Source organism: Myripristis murdjan, chromosome 11, assembly GCF_902150065.1.
Source record: "Myripristis murdjan chromosome 11, fMyrMur1.1, whole genome shotgun sequence".
Taxonomy (NCBI): Eukaryota; Metazoa; Chordata; class Actinopteri; order Holocentriformes; family Holocentridae; genus Myripristis; species Myripristis murdjan.
In genome coordinates this window covers 26,350,533-26,367,170 of record NC_043990.1, presented here as the reverse complement: position 1 = coordinate 26,367,170, position 16,638 = coordinate 26,350,533, and the positions used below count along the sequence as shown (strand labels likewise).

General features: G+C 38.4%; 1 protein-coding gene across 5 annotated transcripts in view; it reads left to right on the top strand.

Moving 5' to 3' along the window:
- trappc9 (trafficking protein particle complex subunit 9) overlaps positions 1-16,638 on the top strand; it is a 229,764-nt gene that overhangs the window by 16,172 nt on the left and 196,954 nt on the right. For all 5 annotated transcript variants that reach the window (XR_003928915.1, XR_003928914.1, XR_003928913.1 and 2 more), the window contains 3 exons: positions 1,121-1,264; positions 10,328-10,454; positions 12,390-12,535. Coding sequence is in view for 1 of the 5 variants with exons in the window: in XM_030063142.1 (XP_029919002.1) it covers positions 1,121-1,264; positions 10,328-10,454; positions 12,390-12,535 (417 nt within the window). In the remaining 4 variants the exon portion in view is untranslated. The remainder of the gene's footprint in view (positions 1-1,120; positions 1,265-10,327; positions 10,455-12,389; positions 12,536-16,638) is intronic.

The following is a 16,638-nucleotide window of genomic DNA, read 5'->3' as shown; positions in this document are numbered from 1 at the left end:
ACGTTTCGCAAGGAGGATGTTTGTATTTTAGAGGACGGGTCCAATAAAAGGAGTGCAACGTGGCCTACATCTAAGAAAAAGTGTACCTTTTCTTTGTAAAGGGTTCAACTCATGCCAAAATAGAATATGCTAACGTGTCACCATGTTTCAATTGCTTGACTGTCTCAAGGGTTCATATTACACAATGACTATCCTTGAGGCCCATTATCATGTAACTCTAAGTGTCATACAGTTACTTAAAGTTTACCATTGTGTGAAGAACTTCTCATCATATCTTAATATTTAAAGGCACCCCAAAACCAATTTTTAGATCCGAGATGATTTCTCTTTTCATTAATGCCTTGCATTAGCAGGAGCAAGTGCATCTGTTTTCATGGTATATCATTTTTATCAAATAGTCACTGGCCATTGTAAACCAATTCTCTTTCAGACAGAAAAAGAAAAAGAAATAATAGTAATAAACTACAAAATAGACATTGGCCAGATGATATAGGTTCTCTGTTTTTAAGGTCAAAACAGTTTATTGACAGACTCTCAAAAAACAGTTAATTTCGGTAACACACAAAAACAGCCTGTTCAGAAGTAGTTAACAAAAGGTTTAGTCCGAATGGTTTAACAGATAAATGAATGCTTGTTGAAAATAGGTTAACAGATAAGAAGTTAATTCAGAATAGATTAACATAAAATAGTTGGTAGTTTAGATCAGGGTAGGTTAACAAGAAAATAGTTTTTTTTTCAGAATGTGTTTATAAATGAAAACAGCATTTTCAGAAAAGTCTAACTGAACAAACAATACATTTAGTGTAGAATAACAGATAAAAACAACTTGCCCAGTATATATTTTATCAGAGAAAAAACTGCTTATTTAGAAATAGGTTAGCAGGTGGAATCAATTTGCTCAGAATAGTTTAAAAGATCAAGAACTGTGTGGTAAGTTAGGTCAAATTAAACAGAATGACATCAGAGTGAAAGCAGAGCTGAATAGGTGCTGATCTGGATACTACAGATACACCTCTGCTAATTTCACATCATTTCTCTGCAACAGTAGATGTCAGTCATGAGACATGTGATTTTAAATGTGAATTTTGTCTTTCTCTCTTCATCTCTTTCTCTCTCTCAGGCACACACCGAGGCTGGGCTGCTGTACAGATGCGTCTCCTACACGAGCTGGTGTACGCCTCCCGTCGCATGGGCAACCCTGGCCTGTCTGTACGCCACCTGTCTTTCCTGCTGCAGACCATGCTGGACTTCCTGTCTGATCAAGGTCAGCCAATGACAAATGTTCAGAGAGAAAAAGCTTTCGACATGGTGTAAAAGTCAGACCCTGCGCGTGCTTTCAACCTCATACCCAAGCTTAAAAATCTGCAAACAGCCACCATCACCTTTGGTAAATTCAGCACCATTCCTTGTGTTTAATAGTGTGCAACACACAACAAAGACAGCCTTTTCTTGGCGAGAGTGCGACATTGTGCTCTGACCAGAAATCCTGTGTACCAAGGAGATAGGTTTGTACCTAAGGTGTGTGCCAGACGGTCCACTGGCCACACAATAGAGGCCAGTGTAATCCTTGGTTGGCTAGAGAGCACAAAACAGAGAGAGAGAGGGAGACTGAGAGGGGGGTGAGAACAGGGTGGAGAGAGCTAACAGTATGAAATATTCAACACCGTCAGCAAAGGGTCTGCTGCAGCGACGTTCAGGGCGTGCTCCCATTACCAGCCTCCTCAGAGCCAGTCCTGCTGGAATAACATGAGCAGCTACAGCCTGCCTATCCACCACATACATCAAGGGGTAGCAGTGCTACCAAGTGATTGAAGAATGGCTGTTTAACTCCTGTAGATGTAAAGTGTTTGAACGACAAAGCTGTCCTTATGAAGCGGAGCTGAATGCTAGAGCAGTCTGTTTTATTACTAAAAAAAAAAAAAAAAAAAACTTTTGTATTTACTCTGTGTAATGGTCCATACACAAAGCTCTCCCTCTTGTACTGCAGTTTGGATGCCCCTTTTTGATTGCCTCCACTCCCAGCTGCAATGTGATTTCACAAACATTGGAGAGGGTTGTGTAGGTTGCGCTAGCAGAGGAAGACGCCTTAGCTCAGTTTTGATGTGCATTTGTATAGGTAATGTTTATATACAAGTGAGGCAGAAGGGCAGTACAAGAGCCCTGCCACAACTAGAAGCAGACTTCCCCTCCAATCAGGGATCCTGTGCACATCCGGAGGACCTGGAAAAGTATGGAAATGCATTTGATCAGTGGAAAATGATGCATATTTGTAGCCACATTACAACAATGTTGTTGACTATCCTTTTGCAGTTTGTGATGTTTGTTCTATGGCATAACCTGCAGCTATGGACTGCTTGTGGTATAAGTGATAGTCATATTGTACAGCCACTGTCAGCGTTCATCATACTGAACACGTGCCAAACATTTCCAGACATTCTACAGACTGCTGAAAAAAATGTTTTAAAGCTACAAGAGACAGCATCACGTATTGGCACTACCAAATATTAGTGATTGGTGAAAAATACTATTTAGAAACCCTGTAATGTAATGCCAGGTGCACACAGCATGCCTCTGTTAAACAAAATGATCCGGTCAGTGGTCACTTCCAATTAGTTTTAACCTTATTTGTCGGATAACCTTTTGGTCATCTGACAAAGTTAACTGTGTATGTTTGCTCTCTATCACTCTTCTCTCTTTTATAGGCACATGTGTGCACACCAGTACACACATAAAGAGTGTGACTGCAAAATGTTTACTGAATATGCATTTGCAGACTTGCCTGAAACTGGACTTGTCTAATTATTTTTTCTCTGATTTGTACACTTTATTTTATTGATAGACTATCTAACTATAAATCTCAGACCAAAATTAATATTTAAAAATAACACACCATAGACTTTCAAAATAAATGTTACAATAAAATAAATGTATAGAAACCTGCAGGTAATGTGCTGCTCTGTAAATGGCTGCTGGAAGGTTTTCACACCTCACCATTAGATTCTGTCCTCCTGTCAGTTTGTGGATTTGGGCGACACAACTCAAGAGTTTCATGACAGAGCCACAGTGACACTCAAACCCATTTTTAAATCAGAAACTGTATTATTTTTCATTCAGCTCTTCAACGTATGGTTAGATTGTTCACTTAGACATCAGAGCTCACCTGAGAGGCTGCAGCTCACCTGTCTTTGTGTCTCGACTGCACAAACTGCTGCTAACAGGATTTTCAGAATAAAATAACGCCTGACAGTCAGAAACAAATCAGTTGGACAAGCTATGGCTAATTTATCTTATAACTAATGCCCATGTCTTATTCAGCAATAACTTTGCTCTTGACCCTCTAATGGAAAAGGGGAGAGATTGCATTAAATAGTAAATATTTTTCCCACTAATGTCAAACATTAATGTGTGGATTCATTACAGAACATTCTTGTTAACTAAGCCGTTACTGTCACTTTGGTTCTTTAAAAAGGACCAGATGTTTTAATTTGCTTTCGGAAGGAATTTTAATAGCTGTTTAATGAAACAACATGTCTGAGCAACAACCACAAAATAGCTAACAACACCTAACAACTGAAATTAAATACAGTAGAAATGATCTTAATTTTTTTCCAATGAAGTCAGTTTCAATTCTGTGATGTTTTGAACATTAAAACCATAAATACTAACCACCTCATATTCCCCACCTGACCGACTCCACCACTCTTGCGGCTGCCGGGGTGCTGCTAGTCAGCAATATTTAGTGCAGCTTGAGGTTGAGAGATGCCAGATCATCAGGTCACCTATCCCCCATATCCTGCTCTGTCATCCTTTATCATAGCAGAGCGCTGTCTTTGCAGAAGCCTACAGAAGCCACATGTTTGATTTGGAGGGTAGGTTCTTTCAAAGTCCTCTATGAGGTGCGTTGTACCTTTTAAAGTCATGGCCAATATCATTAAAAAAGCCCTGCTCAAATGTTTTATTGAAGCCTTTACCTTTTTAGCAGTGCTGGGATGGAAGATAGCACTCAACTGCTCTTCCCCCAGGTCACGACAAGGTGACCACGTAAGGCTAATTATAGCTGATCCTAGGACTGCCGAAATGAAAGGAATCTGTGATGGAGCTAGAATAAGGTCAAGAGAGAAAAAAAAACAACATCAGTGAGGTAAAAAGGAAAGAAACTGGGAATTGATGAGTTCAGTCTATACTCTATAGACTGTGAACCATAACGTGGTTAAAATATAGGCTCTACATGAGTACTTTTTTGTATAAATGTCTGTCAGTGTCATTATATGTGTATTTCTATGGTTATACTTATAATTATCATAATTATTACAGTGTAACATTATTACAGTGTAACATCACCACTACCACACAGCTTTTATCAACAGGTCAAGACTTTTTCTGTGTTTCCTTTAATGTTAATGAGGTTTTCCCTTGACGTTCCATTATTCAATTTTTTTTTTTTTTTAATCTTAGTCTTGGTTTCATTGAAATTAGGGTTGTTTCACTCAAAATATTGCTAAAATGTGCAAGTTATATGGTATTTTTTCTGCTGTCTGGCAGCCAGTGCAATTTACGTTACATCAACACCCCCTTGGCTCTGAATCATGGTCTTACACTATGTAATATGAAAACAATTAGGCATACATAACTTTAGTCAGAGTGCTGATTTTAGAAGCAAAAGATTTTCTGTAAAATCAGTAACCTGAGTTTACAGAGCCTTCATCCTGGCCCCCTGTGACCGCTGAGCTTATTTTTCTCTTCCCTCACAAGTTCAAATTTGGATACTCACTCCTTCTGCTGTGCTTTTTTTACATGTTAGATACCAGAAAGTCAAAGATTTTCCCAGCTGACTGCTAGGTTTCAAACAGAGTGATAATTGCTTTGTGATTGTTTGCTGTCTTTGGAGGTTTATGGTGCTAGGCTGTTTCATAGCGTTTCTGCCCTGTGTAGCACCCAGGGAAGTAAACAGTAAGGAGCTGATACATAAGAAAACATGTTGGGTGAATTTGACAACCAGGGTCATTGCCATGTGCACTATACTTAGTCATGATCTAGTGCTGGCCAAAGTTGCCCCAGATTATGCCAAATTACATCCCCTTGTATCATTGGTGGTGATGTAGTGTTATTTGCCAGTTCATCATCATGGGGCAGACAACCACCAATATGAACAAAAATCCATAATATCTACAGAGAAACAATGATTTATCCTTTATTCCTCAAAGGATTACATTTTAATTTTGTGATGTTTGAGTACCATGTAGTGTTGCAAAGGGGTGGAAAGTTTCCGGTAAATTTCCCAGAAAGTTTCCGAAGATTCCTGTGGGAATTTTCTCTCTGGAATATTGGAAATTTTCAGAAGATTTTTGCTGTCACTTTTTTTTTTCAATTTTTCTGAAAATTCCCGGGAAAATTCGGCTCAGGAATTTTGGGAATTTTTGTTTTTCTTGTCATCAATTTGAATGAGGTTTTTAAAAAGTTTCCATGTAAATTTAAGCTTGGGAATTTTGGAAATTTTAGTTTTTGTTGTTGTTAACTTAAGGTGAATGGGGCAAAAAATAAACAGTAATCAATAAAATGAATGTCAACATCAATATCACCATTTTGGAAATGGAAACCCTAATCTCCTGAACTCAGGACTCACTTCTAACCCAAAGGCCACAATGCCAGCATACTGTAAAATCATCATCCCCCTACCCAAGTGTGTGAAATAAAACTTGAATATAAACAGTCGACTTTGCATTTTGGTGGAAACAAATATGTCGCTTGATTCAATGCAAATTCAACTGTCCACTATGATTCACATATGCAAATAATTTCGAGCACATGTGATCATCATCAATCAGTAGCCTATACTCCACTAGGCTGCAGCACTTCCACTGAGACAGACGATCATCACATCAGCATCACGATTCAATTTCCTGCATTTCTATGCATTTTAATGGGTAGTTGAACCACTTCATATGCACACCTTAACAATAGTACTGCACACAGTCCTATGCCTGAATTAACACAATTTGACTCAGCAAGGGAAAGTTCCCGAAAATTCCCTAGAAATTCATTATAATGTAACATGTTTGCATGCATATCTGCTTATAACAAACCAAAATGTTTATTATGTATACATGTATATGACCGGGTGAATGCAGTGAATATAAATTCCCAAAAATTCCCCTAAAATTCCCGTTTATTCCTGTTAATTCCCGTTAATTTCCAAAAATTCCCATGGAAATTTTCCAACTTTGAAAATTCCGGGAATTTTGCAACACTAGTACCATGTAATGGTTATTGTTGTCAGACGTAAGAGGTCAGCTTAAATCTGCAGTAAGTATTTTTGTGACCACTAGAGGGTGTTGAGAGCTCAAATGCTCGTTTGTAAACACATAGAGTCAGTCCAGATTCTAGATTCATGGAAGCTTGGTTGAACAAATTCGAAAGTTAAGGTGAAAAAAACGTTTTTTTGAGTGGAAATGAGGGATAAATTTCACTCTCACAAGGCTTTTGCTGTATTACCTGAATTATTTTGTCTCTGACCTCCACTTTGAATATTCCAAAAATATGGTAAAGCTGCAGAATTTTAGCGACAAGGAGAACAACTTCTTTGAATGAACTTTTTCCATTGCTGCAGTGCTGATTGCAGCAGCAGAGGCACTCATGCCACTAATCTGAAATTTGGATACGTTTAAAAGAAAAAGACGAGGGGTAAATTTGGAGGGACCGAGTGCCGGTTTTATACTGAGTGGGCAAAGCGTTATTCCCTTGTCAGGAATTTGACAACAAAGAGAGAAAATAGGTGAAATGCAAAGGTTAGATTCAAGATTGGTAATAGGTTCTGAAATTGTGTGTCGCAGGCTTTACAGTATTTTGGTTAAAGGCAGCATTTTTAGAAAGCACAGCTTATTTTTGCACGTTAAGTTAGAAATTTCTAAGAACTATAAGAAGTATCAAGTCAAGCAACAGCCAAATGAAGGTTCAGGTGACTTTATTTGTACCCGTAGGTAGATTTGTTTTGCAGCAAAATGGCAAAAATAAATTTAAGGCTACTGTATATGAAACATGTAATAAGGCTATGCTGATACCAGCAGCACATAGGTTTAGAGTGAAAGAGAAAGCAGTAGCAGTGTCTTGCTAATTGCTGAGGCTGACTTAGCTACACAGCAAATGTGGCTTACCTGAACAACAAGTGTAAAAGCCTAGTTCATGCATGCTTTTAGTGCACTATGATAACGCTTTTCTGAAATTAAGGAGCAATTCTGGGCATTCACCAGCTTAAAATGTTTGTGTTAACCTGCTAACCCCAGACTCTACAGAGTGCCCTGACAGTGCTGCCCTACACTGCTGACATCAGCCTGGCTACGTGTGTGTTTGGGTACCTTGACAATTGATTTCTGTTATTGAAGCAACACTGGTGACCCCATGGTGCTGTGTAGTAGTCATTTGCACATTTGAACAGGCAATTTATTAAATATTGTACCTTTAAACATCCCATGCCCAAATAACTTTGATCAGTTTGATTCTACTTACTACTTGCTTGCTTTTGCTGTGATGTACACTGTGAATTTCATGGCATAACGATGTATATCACCCTGAAAAATTGGTTTGAATTCAGCCACTGTTAAGACACCAGCTGAATGGCTTTCACTGATGCAATAACTGAGATGCCACACAAGCACAAGATGGCTCAACATGGATCACCCAGACTATTTGGGGGCAGAAGATTCATGTATTTCAAGATGTTTCTACAGTAAATGCATCTTCACCAAAACCTAAATCTCAGCATTTTGAAGTCTATTCCCAGTTGTTGAGTCTCCATATTACAAGAACTTTTTTTTTTAACTGTAGTATTGCACTCAACATTGTGTTGGATTATGTTTGACCTACAGTATGTGATTTCCTTACCGCTGACTTCTTGTTGGAAACGGCAACTGGCAAAATGTAAATTATTCATAAAATGTTTGACAACATGTCTGTTTGTGCTCTATCACAAGCTTTCATATCAGAGTATGATTTAGTACTTTTCCACCTCGCGAAATGTTCAACAGTGTCTGCTGACTGTCAAAAAAGTATTTGAAGCTCATGTCTCGCCTCTTCCCAAAAGTGTTTCTATGAAGAGGTGTGAAAGAACATTAAATCACCAAGCAGAGAGAATGGTAGAAATCGCAAGGGCCTTAGGGGGTGCCCTGGTGGCCCACCTGGTATAGCTTGTGCTACATATCAATGCTGAGTCCTTGCCAGGTGTGGCCCAGACCCTTGCATGTCCTTCCTTCTCTCTCCTCCGCCTTTTCCCGTCTCTCTCTAATGCCACTATCAGATAAGGCAGACATGTTAAAAAAAAAAAAAAAAAAAAAAAAACAGTCTTAAAATCCCAAGGGCCAACACACAACACTAAAATGAAATGGAGCTGGATAATGATAATGACTCTGCTTGAAGTTTACAGCTATGAACTTGTTATATAAGAATGATTGTGTTTGAATTTGTTAATAATAGAAGTTTTCTTTCTTTCTCGGTAAATGATTATCTGTGTTTTGTATGAGAGATCTTCTTTTTTTAAGTGCAGCATTATAGTAAAGATCAGTCTCTTTTTGTTAGACATTGCATTCTGCCTACGATAGTCCCCTATAGGCCTGAGTTGAGTCGAATCGAGTCTTTTTCAATCTGTGTGACACTTAACATTATATTTATTTATTTTTTTATTTGCATGAAAATGCTTGAAGATGCCGTAGGCTGTAACCTTAAGTGATTCTTCCGCTGCATAATGGCAAGCCAAAAAAAAAAAAAAAAAAAAAAAAAAAACAGACTTTTCTGCTATTTAGCATTGTTTTCTTGGAGTACAGTTAGTTTTGCCCTTTTAAATTTTGACCACCACTCTCACACTTTCAAACTACTAAAATTTAGTTGTCAACATCCTGGTGCCTTGTTGAGTGGCATTTTCGGTGACATTTCATTGCTTAGCCTTCAATTGAGGTCCCCCAACAGGAAAAGTGTGTGACGATTCTCAGGAAGTGGAACATAAGCTTCCAAAAAGATTTGGGGAAATGGCAGAGAGTAGATAAGGAAGGAAGGCTGGATGAGAGGGATGGTATGAGGTAGAAAAGAAGGGACGAAGGTTTGAAGGCAAATAAAACATTGTGTGCATTATAACAAGACTGAGGCTATTGTACATCATCTGAAAATGAATCTAATACAAATTTGCCCTTTACAGATTGTCCTTCAGCCCACCACATATTATATACCTGTTTACAGTGCTTAAGCATGCAAAGCAGTCTCACACAATCAACTGAATTTACCCTTTCTGCCTTGGGAATTATGTTAGATCCATCCTGACGAATTGGGAACCATTAAAATAGCGCAGTACAAACGGTGCTGTCAAAATACCTGAGCTCCCTCATTATTGTCACACTAATTTGTATGCTACAAACAGCCTTTTCACTGTGTATTCAGAACTGGATGCTAGGTCACCTCTGGCTGTTTAAAGTGCAGTGTTTTTAAGGTGATTGCTAAAGGAAGAGAGACTACAAACTAGCATGCTAGAGCATGGCAGACATAACGGATGCAAATTGCAAAATTATGGTGGTGCTACAAAGTCTTGCTTTAATGCAACTTGATGTAGACTCCATTTTTCAGTTCAAGGGGTTTTGAACAAACTTCACATTTGGCTGTTTTTGTGCTTTTATCGTGGATCTGTTTCCTGACTCTTGAGCTGCCCTGTCAGATGAAATGTTATCCTTCCCCTTGGAAAATCCTGTGAAATGTTTACAGTTGCAACTTAATTTTTTTTCTTCTTCCTTTCCGTAAGAGTGAAAAAATATTTCTCAGCTTGCTTGGACTGTGTGTTGTGTCTGTCAGACTAATATTGCAGTTGCCTGGGCAGGGAAAGCAGGGGAGAAATGAGCCAAAGAGTTTGTTTTTTTCCTAGGTTAACCCCTCAGATTTGATTGTCCCAGGGATAATTCAAAGAGACACGTGGATGCAAGAAAAGCAGTGGGGCTCAGAGTGATGGCACAGCACTGCTGTAAACATTTTTTTATTGATTGTGCAATAAAATTTACAGTTTTACTTGAAGCGTGTGAATGGGGCCGTTGTGGCCGAGGGAGAAACACCTCACTGATCTACAAGTAGGAGATCATTAATGTCTGGTTAATTTATTTCACACACCAAGATTAAACCTTTATGATGGAGATGGTACTCGTATTATCTGGATGTGGAGAAGTTTACAAGGAGTTGTGTTATGTGATAATTCTCGTTATGTGGTCTTTGAAGTGCGATGTGTTAAGGTTTGCTTATGCATTGTGGCCATATGCTCATATACTTTCCTGACACTACATTTTTGTATTTGTATGGTTCACAGAGAAGAAAGAAGTGACCCAGAGTCTGGAAAACTACACCTCTAAGTGTCCAGGTGGAATGGAGGTCATCACTCTTCCTGATGGGCTGAAGCTTCCTCCGGTGCCATTCACAAAGCTCCCTATTGTCCGGTAGGCCTGGACCACGTGTGACCGTCTCTTGCTGTCTTTGTGTTTCATGTCAACCATAGCAGCTCAACCTAATCCCGACATTTACCATTACGACAAAAGTCATGCATCTCCTTTCAACTGCAATACTATGGCACTCTAACGACCCAAAATGCATTTGTCAGCAATTCAGACAATACACCTTCCTCATAGTAGGCAGTTTGACATGGAGTAGCAGGCTATCACAGGTGTTACTAATGACACTAATTAAGGTTGTGTTCCGTTTAAGTTAAGCAGAGTCTTTCCAGTGAACCAGCATGAACAACATCAGGATCCTGGCTCTATTGGACCTGAATGGAACAGAACCTTCATTAATGTCATTAGTAACACCTGTTATTACCCTGCCGCTTAATGTTAAAGTTGCTGCTATGGAAAGGGTCTAATCGTATCATATCGCAAGGTAATGTATCATGTTTTAACAATATCAAATAATTTCTTCGCTGGCAAAAAGTTAGCAGTTGTTGCTACGTGATTATAGAAAAAAGGTGGTTTCCTTCAGTGAAAAAATGAAGCAGGGCTCGCCAAGTATCACGATTTCCACGGATCACGTGAAATTCTTGAATTTCATGGAGTGTCCGATTTGGAAGACGTGTCCTCTTGACAATGTAAAAAAAATCAGGAAAATGTTTTTTTTTTTTTTTTTTTTTTTTTTTTTCACAAGGAATAAAATCTTGGCCAGTGTGTTCAACATGTTAATTGAGATAGCAGATAGTTTGTTATTTTTAGATTAATTTATAGGCTTTAGAAGTGTTCTGAATTTACCAATGTAGTCAAAAATGACATTTTAATCAAAATTGGGTATTGAGCTTTTGATATAATGCATATAACTTGATATTACACTTTGATTACATATTACAGAATTTGTCAATATTACATTCTGCATCATTCTATATTGTTATGATTGTCTGTGAAACCCCCTAAAGGGAAAAAAAACCCATCCTAAACCTCTTAAACTCTACTAAAACAGCTATCAGCGATGTGTCTCGCATTTTGTTGTTCATGTTTTTTTATACCTGTAGATAACTGGCTGAAGCAAGATGGCGTAATGTCTCACAGAGATATTCCCAGCATAGCAACAATGGAGTTTAATAGTAGAAAAAATCCAGCTGTCAAAAACAAAAATGGTTTTCGTTTCTAAAAATTAAAGAATTAATTAAATGGTGTTTGACATTTAACAGTCGTACAGGGAGAAATCCAATGTAGAAGATCGCAGATCTTCTCCTGTAACAGTAGCCTCTATAGAAGAGAGTTTAGTGTGCCACAATGCAGGTTGTGTTTGGAGAAAGGGGCACGTGTCTCACTTTTTCTCAACTGGAAGGACTTGTTCTCTTGCACTTACTGTTCCTACCACTATCATTCTCTTCTCCAGCACATAAAACTCACAGCTGAATACAAGTTCATGCACCTTCTCTGGGAGTTGTAGAAAGTAATTTTGGGAAATGTAGGAAATGACTAAGTTGAAGAGAAGGTACTGTAGTTTTTGGAACAGTTGGTACAAAAAAATAAATTGTAACATTTTGTCATAAAATAACTCCTGGAATACATTGAATCTTGCACATTGATGTAATATAACAGTGGAAGAGTATAGAAATGGTCAAAATACTGACCTGCTTGCCACTGATGAGCCTGTCCGTGACCTGCGATAGATGCAAAGTGTTCGTGAGACATCAAATAAAATGATCCACTTGATCCAGTTTCTCTTTAGAGTAAAATTGCAACAGTTAGATTCAGTAGCATCTTGGGAATCCACATGCTTTGCCCTCTGATGTGCTGAGTCCATACCTGCCGCCTGCCTCTACTGCTCAGGGCCTTGAAGGATACAGGAATATAAAATTAACTCATGCCATTCTTGTGCTTCTCCTCCAATGCCCTGCCTTTCCTGTCTTCACACCAAAATAGATCAGTGAAGCTCCTCAATCTGCCTGTCAGTCTGCGCCCCCACAAAGTGAAAGGCCTGCTGGGACAAAATATGTCCACCGCCAGCCCCTTCATCTACTCGCCCATCATCATGCACAACAGAGGAGAGGAGCGCTGCAAGAAGATAGGTAAGCACAACGCTATCTTTGATGGATCCAATGTCCACACACACAACTGAACAGCCCTCACTTAAGTGTGTGTGTGTGTGTGTGTGTGTGTGTGTGTGTGTGTGTGTGTGTGTTTTTGCGTAGGATGTAGTGAAAATAATATTTAGCCCTGACTGATTCAGCTTTGAATATATGAGCAGAGTTGTAGGCACACACAGACACACAAACACATGACTAATGGGCCAAGTTTATTGTGTTATGCTGGTAGATTTATATGGAAATAATTTTCGATCTAAAACATTTCAGGTTCTATTACATGTAGTTAATTAGTTTTGGTTCAACATATGAGCATATTTCAATCAATTGGATTATTACTGTTCATTACTGTTTTGTCCTGGCACCTGGTGCATGCTTAGCCATCCATTAAAGTTTAGTTGAGAGTTTTTTTTTTTTTTTTTTTTTTTTTTTTTTTTTTTTGCCTCATCTTCCCTGAGGATCTCAGGTTGGTGGCGCTTGCTAGACTGGGTTTGTCAGGTAGTCTTGTTTTGTCTCACCAACATGATATTTTGTTTCTTCTGTTTTCTGTCCTTGTTTGTTGCAAAAAATATTACATCATTTTGTTCTATAATTGATTGTTGATAAGCTAGATCTATGTAGGCTCATTTTCTGCAGCGTTCTTTGAGACGTGCTTCTGATGAAGGGCAGCATAAATAAATGAACTTGATTTATGCGTCTGAGAGTAATGATAAATGATAAAACAACACACTTTATTTGTACCCTCTACTCGGACTCCTTTCGTCTTTCCTGATGCTGGTGTGCTAAAAGAAATTTTTGTCTTATTTTATTTTTTACTTGCGTCATTACTGGCATTAGACTCTTTGTTCTTAGGGCAATCTTCGCTCCCTTGTCAGTGATCTTGATAATGTTCAGTCATGGCAGAGACATGACAGATGGCTTTGGGGCATGACTTTGGACTGGCTTTTCATATCAGTCAACTACACAGCATGGGAGAATGTGATCTCTTCACTTCAAGCCTATCTCTGCTGTGCTGTCAAATCAGATGAATTTACAGATGTAGTTTGACTGCTGTATTGACATTTACCTCAGATATCATAACTGCAGCTACACAAAATAATGCCTCTGCAGTTATTTTGTTTGCTATTTCATTCATTTCTTATATTGTTCAAAATGTCTGTCAATGAATCATTCACTTAAAGGCATACGGTTTCCCAGAGTTTCCCCTACTATTGAATAGGTGAAGTGTTAACAACCCACATAAATGTATTTCATCAGTGTGTTTCATTAGTGAGTTTTAGAATCCCATGATGGTCTAAATGCTGTTAAAAGCCTATTTCTACTGTTACAAGACATTACTTTTTCATTTGGCTCGGATCGTTCTATTGTTCTCTCAAATCAGTTTAATTTATCATTCGCTTTGTCAGTGAACATACTGACTGGAGTTCAAGTCCCAAAAAAAATGTTAATCTCTCTTTCTTTTTGTCTTTAATTATCATGCATGCTGTGTAATGAACCTTTGCCAGAATTGTTTGTGTAAACATCAGGGTGAATTTGGTAATGCCGCCTCCATCTGATTAATTTCTGTAATTTCTCATCCCCCGGTGTTATAGATAGACAGTAGTGTCTTTGTCTATGGACAAACAATGTCAAGGGAAGAAAAAGGCAAAAAATAAATTAGATTAACTCTTTCACTGGGAGACTGCTCTCAGCGTGATCTATTATTCATTGTTTTTATTTCCTTGTGGTCGCCCCGCCTGCATTCCTGTCATAGTGTCCTTGTAAACGAGGCCTTATCATCTTAACTGGCCCAATTTTGAATTAATGCCTCTCTTTCATAAATTCCCTTAATTCCCTAACTGCCTCAGAAAGAGATATTCGTCACTCAGGATGCAAGGAGCAGCAACAGGCTCAAGTCTATGCAATAGTGAATCACTGCACTTTCTGGCATATGAAAAACTACAGCTTGTTCGTGTTGTGTCTGGAGCGCCTTCATTTTAGTGTTTTATGCGAGAGAGTGAGATGCAAAGTCATCAAACAAAGTCAAATTTAGCTCTGTATTTGAGTGGCAATGAGAAGCTGAGTGTAGCCGCCCGTGTGGTGCGGCACGGCTGTTTGTTTTAAGCCTGTCTTGGTCTTTGGGTATAGGGTGCATCAACAGCGACATGTTGCCAATGCTGAGTCAGGGATATCAAACAGCTCACCCTTCATCTCAGACCCTTTGAAGCTCGAGCTTACATCTTTTGTGTCAGAGCACATTTATATCAAAGTATAACCCTGTCTGTACTGACACAATCATGATGCTGAAAGTGTAGGGCAGCAATGTGCAACCAACCCCTTATCGTGTATTTTTGTAGCACTTCCTAAAATCTATCCTAAAACATTACATCATGTCACATTGTGATTGTAATATAATGTAAGGACAAGTAGTGCGCACAGTGGACAAAAAAAACCCCCCAAAAAAACCAGCATCAACAGTCTGCATTATGTAAAATGTGTTTTGTCATATACTAGTTGAATTTCTGTCCTGTCCTGAGTTCAAATGGCAGAGGTATAGCCTAGTGGTTTATAGTGGGATTTTCCATGCATTGATTTGATTTGGTATGATTTGATAAAGTTGTACTGTATCATATATAATAATATAATATAGTATATGGTATAATATATTGTATTGTATCATATTGTATAGTGATGGAAGGTAACGTAACATATCATATGTTAATTGTCCATTTACAAATGGAAAGGTATTTCAACCATTTAGAAATATTTAGGAAGCAAACTTTTTTTTTTTTTTTTTTTTAACATATTCATGCATACCTGGCTACAGTTTCTCCAAAATATCACATTAAAATCAATTCATGTTCATGGTTTTACAAGTAGTGTGGTCAGTTCTACAATAAATATTAAATACATCACACATATATCACTCTTTTTTTTTTGGTAAAATTACTGACCAGTATCAGCACCATATGAACTGTAGCCTGCACTTTCTCGAGTAGTTTGATCAAGTTTCAGATGCTGAAAGTCAGATTTTCCTTTGGTGCAGTATGGCGTTGTGAGGCCTCAGAGATTAAATCAAACATGCATTTCTATGTCAGTCCCTTCACCTCTGGAGAGCTGGCTGCTAGCTAATGAAATTACAGCTCCGTCTAACTCCGTGTAGACATCCTCCAGCACGCAGGAACCATAGAAAGCCTGTCTTTGGATGACATGTAAATGTGAACATGCATTCATCACACAGTGGCCACAAGTAGGCATGTCCCTCCATGCAGAAATGTGTATTACTGCTGCCTCTACAGACAGTTGCAAATAGGAGAGCACCACTCAAGTCAATCACCCAGCATTGCTGCAGTGACCTCGCTCTGTCCCGATGAATAGTAGCATCCAAATGCATATTTTATGCTTATTTTCACATTTCAAGCAAACCATCAAATATTTTCCTGCAGGGAAAACACCCTTTGCACATAAATGTGGTGACAAACTGACTCAAAACAATTTAATAACAGATTTTCCATCCCGTTATACTGAAACAAACTTTGCACAGTACATCATATGAATCATATGAAAATGAAGTGCATAGACAGTATTGATTTTATTGCATGGCTCTGTAATGAAATAAACTTTTTTCAGAAGTCTTTGTGTACTTTGTTGGGTTAAATCACCATATATGTTGAGTGTGCTTAGATTTCCAGAATTAGTAATTAGATTTATACTATACTGTGGTGGACAGTTACTGTATGCCTAAAACTGACATTTTTAGGTGGAGTATGTTTGATCATCCACATTGTAAATTCTCTTATGTAGTTCCCTTCCATGTCCAGCATTTTCAGAAGTGACAGTTGATGTGGGGCTGTGCGCCTGCTTTGTGATCAGTGAAATTTGCACTAAGGGAATGTTTCTGTGAGCTTCATTACAACTCTGATAGGTTGAAATTGGCAGTCACAGTCTCCTTGCAATTGCCACAACTGTAAACCCTTCAAGCTTCAGAGCAAACCCTTGCTTCCCCTCGCTCATTTTGCAGACTCAGTTATTATCATTCTGTGGTCGGCTGTGAAATTCGAGTTGTGTGGACACTGAGAATATACGAGTGTGTGTTTTGCTGCTCTTTG